This window comes from Buceros rhinoceros, unplaced genomic scaffold (assembly GCF_000710305.1).
Source record: "Buceros rhinoceros silvestris isolate BGI_N320 unplaced genomic scaffold, ASM71030v1 scaffold21677, whole genome shotgun sequence".
Taxonomy (NCBI): domain Eukaryota; kingdom Metazoa; phylum Chordata; class Aves; order Bucerotiformes; family Bucerotidae; genus Buceros; species Buceros rhinoceros.
The window spans coordinates 3508-15321 of record NW_010420716.1 but is presented as its reverse complement, the minus strand read 5'-3'; the positions used below and the strand labels follow the sequence as shown (position 1 = coordinate 15321).

General features: G+C 40.4%; 1 protein-coding gene across 1 annotated transcript in view; it reads right to left on the bottom strand.

The window, feature by feature from the left end:
- LAMP1 (lysosomal-associated membrane protein 1) overlaps positions 1–6452 on the bottom strand; it is a gene marked incomplete at both ends in the record, with an annotated part of 8985 nt that extends 2533 nt beyond the window's left edge. The window contains 4 exons of the mRNA XM_010139411.1: positions 706–923; positions 4521–4682; positions 4787–5000; positions 6337–6452. Coding sequence (XP_010137713.1) covers positions 706–923; positions 4521–4682; positions 4787–5000; positions 6337–6452 — 710 coding nt within the window. The remainder of the gene's footprint in view (positions 1–705; positions 924–4520; positions 4683–4786; positions 5001–6336) is intronic.
- Positions 6453–11814: the final 5362 nt, after the last annotated feature.

The following is an 11814-nucleotide window of genomic DNA, read 5'->3' as shown; positions in this document are numbered from 1 at the left end:
TGAACCTTGGTCACCATTTCCTATTGAGGGCCTTCGGCAGTCCCTTTGGGACTGCTCCTCACAGCTCTGCCATGCTGGTTAGCAGGTAACGGGTTTGTCCGTGGTGCTTTGCATCAACAATGGAGGAAAAGAACCTGTGCTGGGGCTGGATCTTAATGTAAACCCAATAAATAGCATTTTTGCTATTAAAATCAGCCGTTAAGTAGCTCTTAAGCATTAAAGTCAAACCCAAGCCTCTTTGGTGCTGTAAACTAAGTCACAAGACTGTCCAGATTTTCAGTAATAATGATTTTCCCTTCTAATAGTCTTTTATACTGTTTTAATTCAGGTGCCTCAGGCCAAATTCCCGTATTTTACTAAACAGTTTAAAAATCTTGTTTATAAGGCATCTTTGATAATAGCATTCCCCCTACTCATATCTTGGTAATTTTTACTGCTCCTGTAGAACAGCCATAAACACTCACTGGATTTGACAAACAAGTTTAGTACTCTTACTGAATGGAAAAATCTTTCCTGATCACTGTCAGTAGAAGCAAACTTTTGATTCATCACTAGTCTAGTCCAAGTTAAGCCATTCAAATAGGGGACAATCATGGATGAATACTACAAAGAACTGGGACTTTTAAAGGAAAAAAGTTAGCCTGTAATAATTTACCAAATCTTCCCCAAAGAAGGAATCTGAAGGCTTTGAAGAAAAAAAAGTACCTTTTCATCTTTTTTTTCATAGGTGATATTAATCTGTAACCCCATGGAGGCAAGTACACAGGTTCCATTTGGACCAGTCACATTGTATTTACCAACTGTAGGATTGGGGGGCAATGCAGTTGGTGCTGGGCTGGTTGTTGGAACCTGGCTAGTAGTCTGTTTAGGAGTTGTAGGTGCTATAGTAGTAGTAGAGACCATATCTTCATGACATTCTGTCTCTGGAGAGAAAGGAAAACAGTCATTACCAAACAAAGTGAAGCTGTAGGATGTTCTACGTTTTTAATCCTCAAGGGAAAGGAGGACACAATTTCTAGTAGCTTTTCCTAATAGAAGATAACAAAAGCTGAGAAACACAATGGTGAAGCTTTACCTAAGCTCTTGTTGCAAAGTTTGGGACACTTTTAAAGGCTGGCAGATGAAAATGACACCTCTGCTGTTATTTCCAGAAGTTCATGGTGACCACATTTGCTTTCATTCATGTCCATCATTTTACTTTGCTATCAAGTCAGGATAAATAAGATACTGCTATGTCAACAGAGCCAGTGTTTCTGCCTTATGTTCACGGTAAGGCTGAGATGTCTACCCCACACACCCTGGGCACCCATGTGCTAGAAGAAAGGAACAGTTCTGTCCTCTTTCCAGAAGTGGTTTTGCAGGAGATGTGGTGTTCTCCTTCCCCTCCCTCCCTCAGTTACACTACCAGGTTGTGAGGATTCATGTCATTATTTTGGCAATACCCACAGTAACATTAAAATACACCTGGATCTCTCAAGTGCTCATAGCAGTGCTGTGGCTATTCTATCCTTAACAAAAGGTTCCTAAGACACTGCTTCTGATGGCAAATGTTCCACTATATCCTCTCACATCCAGCCTCCCTTTAGTCCTGCAGTAGTAGCCACCCCTACGCCCAGGGGTACAAGGCCCAGTGAAGATGTGTAAGACTGCCTTCTCTTTTCATCCAATTCAGCAATTTCCAAGGCAAAAGAAGAGAGAAAGAACACTGACAGATTTCTTTTCCAGAGTACTCAGAAATACCTGGCAGCAAGATCTTAACTTGATCTGGGAGACAAGAAGGTTCCTCTTTTGAACATCTAAGCCAAAACCAAAGGTCGTGGCAAACACATTACTGTGGTAGAAGCTCTCAGGTTCCAAGCCAAGGTCATCTCCACATGTCAGGGATAACAGCTTGCAACTTTGTAAGGATGACAGCAACTGCAGCAGCAGTTAATTCTGATTCAAAGGGCCAACATCTAGACTTTAATCCGTACATATCTTACGGATAGGAGATATCTAATAAAGAGCCTCTGCACTTAAACAGCAACTTAACTTTCAAACAGGGCTCAAAAAGAGGAACTCTAGCCACACATTCTGAAGTCACAGAGACTCCAACATAGCAAGCTCTCCTATTTCTACTCCATTTCTGGAAAGTCAAAGAGCCGAGGGAAGTGGACGAATGGAAGAGTGACCCTATCTTTTGAAGACTGATACTTGTCAGGTCCCACAATGCGATCATTTCCTCACAAATAATGAAACTGTAGCTTTACTTGGCACTTCAAAGAAGAACTTCCCCCTGTCTGCATACAGCCTCTCACTCAAGTTGGCAGAAAAGAAAACAATGAAATCACTTTGAGTGGAAGCTTATCCCAGGTGGAGTCTGGGTGCAGTATTTTTACTGAACTGATTTTACTCCATAGCTCCTAGTAAGCCTTCAAGACAGATTTGAAGAAATTCTTACATCTTTTTCTGATAGTTACAGGAAAACAGCTGACAAAGCTACCACTACAGGTAAAACTAAAGCCTTCTTTTCTTCAGAGCTGCAGATAACTACCATAACCTCAGTCACTAATTTCTGGGTACAGTGATGGGAGTTACCATTACTAACAATGCACAGATGCACTGAAAACTGACTCTTCTTCCCTTTGGTGAGCCTTGTCCAGATCACCAGCAGCATGAACGAGCTGCAGGAAAAAAATTAAGGGAGAACTCCAGATCTAAAGTTTATCAGTAACGAGCTGCCAAAAGGACAGGAGAAGGCTACAAGAATGGCTTAAGGCTACAAGAAGGCTTAAGGCTACAAGAATGAAAGTAAGGAACTCATCTGGAAAGAACAGCATGATTTCAGGGTCAGGAAGATTAAAAAAAGAATAAGAATTCTTTAACCATCTGAATAAAAAAACAAAACAAGAAAAAAGATAGCTCATTGTACAGTAGAAATGGAAAAAGTATCTGGGTGCAGACCCAAAACCGTAGTAAAAACATGTATGGCAGTATGGGTAACAGGAATGTGCAAACAAAAACCAAAGTTTGAACTCAGATCAGCGTCCATCCCAGGATCATAGGAAACCACGTGTTTTTTCAGAGGAGCAGTAGTTTCACCAAGACAGCGATACCACAGGATGGAGAAAAGTGACTTTTGGAAAGTGCTCATGGTAAATTAAAGCATTTATATTAATCTAAGGAAGAGAAGGAAATATAGGAATAGAAGGTAAAGCAAATGCTGACAAACTTGTATTGCATAAGGAACACACTCCAGACATAATACAGTATTGAATTTTTTTACCAAAGGACTATGTAAGAACAGAAGGAAAGTATTACAGAGCAGAGAGATTTTATTGAAGTTCTGCAGGAGTTAAACAGTTCTTCCCAATACCACAGCTTATGTTCAAGACTGCTAACTGATCACTTATAGTTATCTGGTATGATAATTGGATCAATATATCATATTTAAAAAACAAGATAGTTCTGAAGATTGGAGTAACAGAAATCAGATTTTTTTTTAACTGACAAATGTAGGTCCACACCTTTGCTGCAAACTAGTTCACTGAATGGGAAATGACTGATACAGAGAATCATACACATGAGGCAGCCATAAAAGTCAATGCCAGTATTACCATATCATCATCACTACCACCATATCACCAGGCAAAGTATTTTTCAGAGATATAGGACAAGACAGAGATACACCAGTAGAAGGCATTTGTTCAATGTATTCATCCTATGCCAGCACTGATTACCTTAGTTTTTAGAGTCACTTCAATTTAACAGGTGGATAAATGAATGGGATTAACAGCATAAGAGGAGTTCTGCATTTCCCACAGAAGATAAAGACGTCTTACTTGCCCCAAAAGTAAGTCAAAGACTTATCGCTCCTTAAGACAGCATAGGTCTTCAGTTTCCATGGCTGCATGCTAGAAGAGTGTTGCCACAAAAGCAAAGGACACAAACACTCCATGGAGCAGTTTGTCATCTAATCATTACAGCAGTGACATATGAAATCTTTTTCAATACAAGCAAGCAGGACAAAAAGTCACTTTGTGATCAAGCCTGACAGAGAAGGAACATCACTGTTACAGCTTACATAAAGCCTGCTGTAGGAAGATGTGCACATCTGATCCCTGCAGATCAGTTCTCTATTGTCTGCCATTATATCACTAATTTTCCCCAGAGTTCAAATGACTTTGGTAGAGGCATAATGCTTGGAAGTTATCTGATAGTTCTTACACCAAGATTTTGGCCACGTGCCCAGTCAACCTACTGCAGCACATGTTTACACCCATAAATACTCATGAACACAGGAATGTTCCCTAATACCTGTACAAAACCCATGGGAACACAGTGTACTATCTTCTAATCGTGGATGCTGACACCCCTACACAGAAAACCTGAAGTAGGTCCATTCATTTCAAAAGATGCAGCTATCAGAACTTCAGATTCAGTTTGCACCTGCCTCAACATTAGTCAAGACTTAAAAAGAAATAAATCTATTATTGGAAATATTAGCTCACCAAGTACGTTTTCTGCTACAAGATACCTACTGTTTGTACTGAAAGTGCCATTTGTGAGATAGGCTTCCAAAGTAACGTTGCTAAAAGTAACGTTCACATTCTTCATATTGATCTGCTTGGAGCTGATGCATCTGTATTTTGTGCCCATATACGCCTGAATAATATTTTTATGTGATACTCTCTTCACATCTCCTGTAAAAAGATTATACTGCATTAGTATGTAACAGTATTTACAGAAACAAACCAGATTACATCTGGAAGGGTTACACAACGAGAACAGGAAGTTTTCATTTTACCTGTAGTTGAGTTATGGAATAAAGTTGCATCTGACAGATTGTAGTGGAAAACTAGCTCTTCAACTTGGTACTTGTCTGCGTGTTCTGAGAAATTCAGGCTTAATGAATGTCCTGCTCCAAAACCCAACACTAGAACTGGATGAGATGTGTTATCTCTACCACATGAGCTCTGTGGCTCCACTGTAGCATTTTGTGGAAGAAAAAAGTGTACAAACTGTGGGGTAAAAAACAAAACACAGGTAAATGGGATGATGTATCAACTTTTCCTTACACTTTTAAAATATTCTATGAAACAATTATAAAACAGAGCTGACATTCACGCATTCTACATGATGTTTATTTATATATCCATATATAGCAAGTGGCATGTTACTGGCACTTGTATATCTAAGAGTGTTGCTCTCAAATTTGAGGACAAAACACTACATGTTCACAGCACCTCTTAGACTTCTCTTCCCCTAAACTAGCATTATGACTGAGCAGGTGCTTCTGTACTGGGCAAATCAAATTTGGTGAGTTTTTTTTTCCAGACACATGAAAATGGGAGAAACGAAGTTTTGCTACTTGTAGTACAATTGAGCAAAACCAAGAGCAAACAGTATTGCCTACATAGTTTGGCTATAATACTTTAAGTCTATTATATAAAAAGAAGTAATGTGGTACCTGGAGACCAATACAATGTTTACTGGAAAGTTTCGAGCTTACTGCTTACAAGAAGAACCAGCCAAAAGCATCTTAATGAAAGTAGTCACCTCTGAATGCACACTTGCACACCAATATCAGCAGGATTTCACACCATCGGCACCACTGAAAAACTGGGCTATGCAACATAACTGTCAGTTCAAATCACACATAGCAAGTGTACCTCTGGCAAAGCAGGATTTTTTTTTAATTTCATGTTACACTGATGGCTAGAAAAAACCCACAACTTCAACAAGAGTGGCTCAAAACATGCAACTGCAATGAGATTACAAATAAACCACAATTGCTGTTCAGTAGTAAAGATACCAAAAAAGTAACTAAAAAGCAGAGTATTTACAAATAAAAATTAACTTCCCATTAACAGGCTCTTGCTGTTAATATGGAACAACTTGCATGGACTGCACTCGCCGGTAGATACACTAAACTCTAGCGATTTGCTCAGTGAGATCACCACACACTTCAGGGAAGATTAAAAGCTACATGCCAACTGCCACTTCAGATTTAGTCCATGTCAGTATAACCAGTTCACCATCACAACTGGCAGCGTTTTTGCCTTTACAGCTCCAGTGAAAGCCATTTTAGCTGCCAGTAGGCCTGCTGTGGAATTTCAGTCACAAAAGTAATTTCACGCATGTATTGTTTGTGGTAGTTTCAGGCAGCCTTAACCCTGTTTAATTAGAAGCAGCACCAGTAATAATGAAAATTGACGCAACATAACTGGAAGGGGGGAAAATCTTTGCTAAAGCAGTTTCTAATATTTGTTCAAAATTTAAATACTGCACACATGCGGAAATACTAAGCATTTTATAAACACAAGCTACAAACAAGCAGTGAGATACCTCCCATACCTCTTTCTGCCCATTGCTTTTGTATTCCACTGAGAAGGCTGCTGTCAGATCAGCGATTATGCAGACCTTACCACTTGAATCTTTCACCTCAAATGAAGAGGAAGCCTGTAAAAAGCCTGTTAAGAACAATAAGTATTAACTTGGTATCATGCAAGTTTTTACTTTCGATCCCAAAGAGTCAAACACATACAACTGTATACTTCAGGAGTACATCCTAAACAGCATTTGGGTTTGGAAACTTGGGCATTAATGGTCTCTACAGTACCTTCAACATCACTAACACGAAGACGACAAATGTAACACCCCATTGTAAAAAGACAAAGCCACCCAAACTGAAACTGTTGATGTGCTGGTTCCTCATAGGATAAGAAAAATTTGCAAGAAACAGCAATCACACTGTTCAATGGCAGCTGCTCAATGTTCACCACATACAGCAACTAAGCTTCAGCCAGAATTGACTTAGCATATGTGATCCCGCATGCCTATAGAGCTCAGCCTTCCCCTGGCAGCACACCATGCAGCCTTCATCCCTGCTGTACCAGGACACTCAGCTGTACATGTACTGAATGCAGCATTTAGAAAGCCTGGGTTGACTGCAGATGTTTTGGAGGAACTGCCAAAAACAGCGTGATGGAGCATGCCACCCTTGCCAGGAGAACTTACCCTTAATGTCATCGTGCTCTCTGCACTTGAGAGGAGGATGAGGGCCAAGACCTTGCCACAGACCAAGGTTATGTGTTCCTGACGGTTTAACCTCAGGCTGCACTGCTGACAAAAGCACAGCTTTTCCCCCTCTCACTCCCCTCCAGCCCCAGTACTCAGAGCACTAGTGCAACTGACCACACTAGTACTGACTTAACAGGGTAAAAACATGTAGAAAGAGGAGTGCAGGAATATCCCTTCTGACAGCAGCATGGACTTTGATCAGCATCCACTGCCAATAAAGCTTCACCTTGGGGATGCATTGCAGCAGGCTGGATACAGCCAAAAAGTTGGTTATGTCATACTTCATTTGTGGTCCAAGGGCTAACTGGATAGTGCTTCTCTACCTGAAGTCATACCAAGGTGTTCTGAGTTCTTTACTGCAGAGCATTTGTTGTTCTGATTCTCCATTTGTCACCTCACACATGCCCGAAACAAACCTCACTGCAAAAAGCCTGCCCCATTTTTAAGCTATCACTTTATCAGCTTGCATTTGCAACAACTGCAGTCTTGCAGAAAACGTGATAAAAAAGCAGCTGCAAGACACCAACTACTATCTCAAGCAAATAAGCTTTAGAGTCAAACATGCTAACCCATTCAACTGCTGATAGAGCACAAAGATCCAGATGAGGGATTATCCATTAGCTAGCTTCCCTCCCCAAGAAGTTTTCAAAAAGTAAATTCCAATTCTGAAACTTTTCACTACAAAACTATGGTGCATGCACCTGTATTAAGACAATTATGAGGAAAAATTGGACTTCTGCCAGCTGGACTTTGATAGAAGGCCCCTCAGCTGTAGAACACATTGGAAACAATTTCTCTGGCACTCGGCAAGCATTTTCCCTTGTCTTCCTCTCAGCAACAATATATCCTTCCCCAGCACCAAAGGGGGCCAAAATGTAAGCTGGATCCACTTTACCCAGTTGCTTACAAAGATTCCAGACTTGAAACCAGAGCTAGACAAAAGAAAGAAATTGCTTGAATGGGTATGGGTAATGTAGAAAACCGGTATTTCAAAGCAAAACTGTCCTATCTTTGCCTTTATGTCCAGCTCATAATGTTCATGAAGGAACACACATTCTCAAAGAAAATGTTATTTATTGCAGTTCAGAGCAGTACTAGAAACATAGTTGATGCTCCTCTGCATGGAAGTTTCAATTTGCCAAATCTCCTTCAATTCAAATTTACATCTGGAGCTTGTTCACATTTTACCTAAGCACTTGTTTTCTCAAGAGCAAGTGCTGCTTACACCTTCTTGAAGACTTCTAGCACAGCACAGAGGCAGGGAATAACAGTCCATGGCTATGTGAACTAATGCTAGCAATGGAAACCAAGCTAGAATGAAAATCTTCAGTGGACACGCTGACTCCCTTGTTTGATAGCTCTTAAAAATCTTGGCAATTTTAGACCTAAAAATAAACAAGTAGTAGGCAGTAAAACAAGAAAGAAGAAAAAATTCATTATTGGAAAGAAATGCAGGAGAAAAAGACTGAAAAGCAATTAAGAAAAATATTGCTGACCTAACAGAAAAGTGTGAGAGACCTGCCCATTACGGATGATTCGGAGAACAACAAAACACAATGCAGAGATACCAGAAAGTACCAGATGGGAGATAGATGCTGGGAATGAAGACCCAACAAATCACTCTAAGCAAGTTTAAGTGATAGAGACTAAGGGGTGTGAACAAACAGTGAAAAAAATTCCACCCACGCAACTACTAGATTTTTGCAGGGTTAACTTCACACCATGATATAAATCCTGATTTCGTTAGCATGGAACAAATGCCATAAACCCCCATTCCTTCTTAAGAAACGTTCAGCAGCTGCTGGATTTACAGCATCAGTGATAAGACAGACACATCCAGTACAAGACAGTGAGCTGTCCCCGATGAAGTGGCAAGACAGCTGTTTCACTGTGCATAAGCTGGCATGCACAAGGATGGTGATCAGAGAACCCTGTGCTGCAGCATCGTCTGCTCCCTTGGTCTTGGAGGAATGCAGATGAAACCAAGTGAAACATAAGGGGCACAGAAAAATCAACCCACTAAGAACAAATCAAGACATTGAAGGAAAGAAGGTCTTGCCTACTCCGCTCCAGCCAGTTTAAGGCACAGGAACAGCTCGCTGAGTTTTGCAGGAAAGCAGCTGTTGAGTTTGTGAAGGCAGCTTCAGTGTCGACTAGTGATTAATGCATGAGTCATCACCAACCCACAAATAGTAAGAGCCTACAGTCAAAACGTCAAGAATACAGAAAAGCAAACTGATGTTGAACCAATCTGTCCTGGGAATATTTCTAACTAAGTTACATAATTGCTCAGTTTTATCATGGCATATCCACAAGTTCACAATATTGCTTGTACTTCTCATAACACCATTTTTCCCTATTTAAAACAAAAACAGATACAACTTCTAGTTTCTTAACATCAGACTTCAAATGTTCTTAACAGTGCCCTGTTTGACAACTACCTGGGCTAAAGCAAATGCAGTACTTCAGGTTTACACATCTGAAGAGTTCCTCCACTTTTCAATAGCAAAAAGTAAGTTTTGTGAAGTTCATTATTCACTTGGCTAGCAATACTAAGTTATGGATATCTAGTAGATGAATAATAAAAAAAATGTTCTAAGATCAAAGAAATTTCACTTAGTTCAGATGCTTCCTTTGTAGTCCAATGGGATCCAAAAAGTGGCTGCTTACATATTTATTCTAGCTGCATATTTTCAATGGAAAAATCTTAAGATCATCTCTTCCTTTATACCTCCTTTCTGAAATTACAGTCTCGTGTAAGAAAAAATTGAAGGCAAAGCTGATGAAGCAACAGCTAGTTATGTCACTTGAATTAAATCCAGCTTCCTTCCTTATCTAACATCCCTACCCCAAAAAACCAAGCAGAGTATATTAACTCTGAAATACAGAGTCAAACAAAATGAAGACTTCCTCGGTTATATAACAATTTATACAATAACAACAGCAATTTATCTTAAGGAAATCTTCCTCAGAAACTTGAGTTTGAACAATCTAAACCTGAGCCCTTTTGAAACAGCTCTTCGGTTGGCTGATACCCTACCTCTTGACCACACAAAGATGCTTTCAGGTTTCAACCTTTTTATAATTGAAACCCCGTTAGCCAAGCACAGCCACCCTTGGGTTACTTTCCCGTATAATGGTGACCTGCTAAGGGAGAAAGACGAATGGTTGTTGCGCTCTAAAAAAAAGCAAGGGCACATTAATGGCAATTGTTTACAATGTCTCCTTGCCAAAGAGGACTTCAATTACTTTTGGCAATTATTTACTTTGTCTCCAACTTTTATTAGAAACATGGAACACTGACAATAAGGATCTCAATCACAAAAGCTACTTTTATATAATTCAGGGTTTGCTACTATAGTCATGCTTCCTGCATGAGTAAAAACCTCTTTAGTATTTTTCTTCCTCCCTCTTGGAAGGCAGGACAGCCATCCAAATCCTCCTGGGCACACGCTGCACACCATCAGCAGTTTAAATGGACAGGACTGTTTGCAGTTACATTGAGTGACTATGGCATCAGGGAGGAAAACCACGGCTGCAGCATAGCCCAGCTAACCGCTCCCCCAAGTGCTGCTGACAGTGGCACAGAGTATCACACCCACAGCCTGGTCATAGACTCTCCTTGGCTACAGCCTACCCAGTAACATCTGAGCAGCAGTACTCCAAAGGTAAGGAATGCTTGCTGACTGATGCCAGCACTACCCAATCATTCTGTACCTAAGCTACAGCACTGCTGTGCTGCCCAGCACCTTTGCCCAGATGTTCATAGGGTACACACAGCAAACGCTGCTATCTACGGGGCATTAATCCAAGGAGATAAGAAAAGCTGGTTCTTATCTGAAGAAGGTTTATTTTCTATTGTACATGTGACCAGATGTGCCCAGTAATTTACTCATTCTGACAGTTTGGAAGAATCCTGTCATGTCAGTGCCATTTTGTGAACAAAGTAGTGACCTTAGTCACCACTTTAGACTCCTAAATCTATGCCAGAGAAGAGAATGGAAATCTCTGGGGAGTTATGCTCTCCTCCAATAACCTGACTTCTAACATAAGCACCACTCCCAGAGGGACACTGGGTACAGGTCCATTCTCAGAAGATAGAGTCAAGATCACTTGCTTACAGAAAAAAGCCCAAGAACTTAAAAATAATGGGTTTTGAAAGATCACACTATTTCCTAATGCTAACATTTCTGGGGAACAACTGAAAGCAGGAAAATCCCTTGACAGACATGACATACGAACCACTTCACACAAGATGGTCTTTGTAAAATTATTAGTTATACTTATCTGCCACCAACGGACTCAGAAGACTGAACACTGGCTATCTGGAAAGCACAGCAGGACTCACTTCAACTGCTGTTGGACACACTTGAACAGAACTTGTTGGACACCACACACACAGTGGTGGAAAGGGGGAACCAGAGCTTAATTCAGGGATCGATGAAGTACTTTAGGGGAGAAGAGAATCAGCTGCACTTGTGCAGGTGCAGAACCTAATTATATCAAGTTCCTGATCCAGCCCTAGAAGACGCATCCTTGCCAACGAACCAAGACATATTCAGGCAGTCTCAGATTTTGATATTGCTGATTTTCCTTAAGGCAGAAAAGATTTTGCAGATGGACAACCTCTCTCTTCATAAACAAATTGATAAAAGTACAAAACCATTATAAAGGCTATTGAGCAGCTGTACAGTTGCCATTTGGCCACAGAACTGCACAATTGCATCAAGTTTAGTCACATGAAGCTTCTTT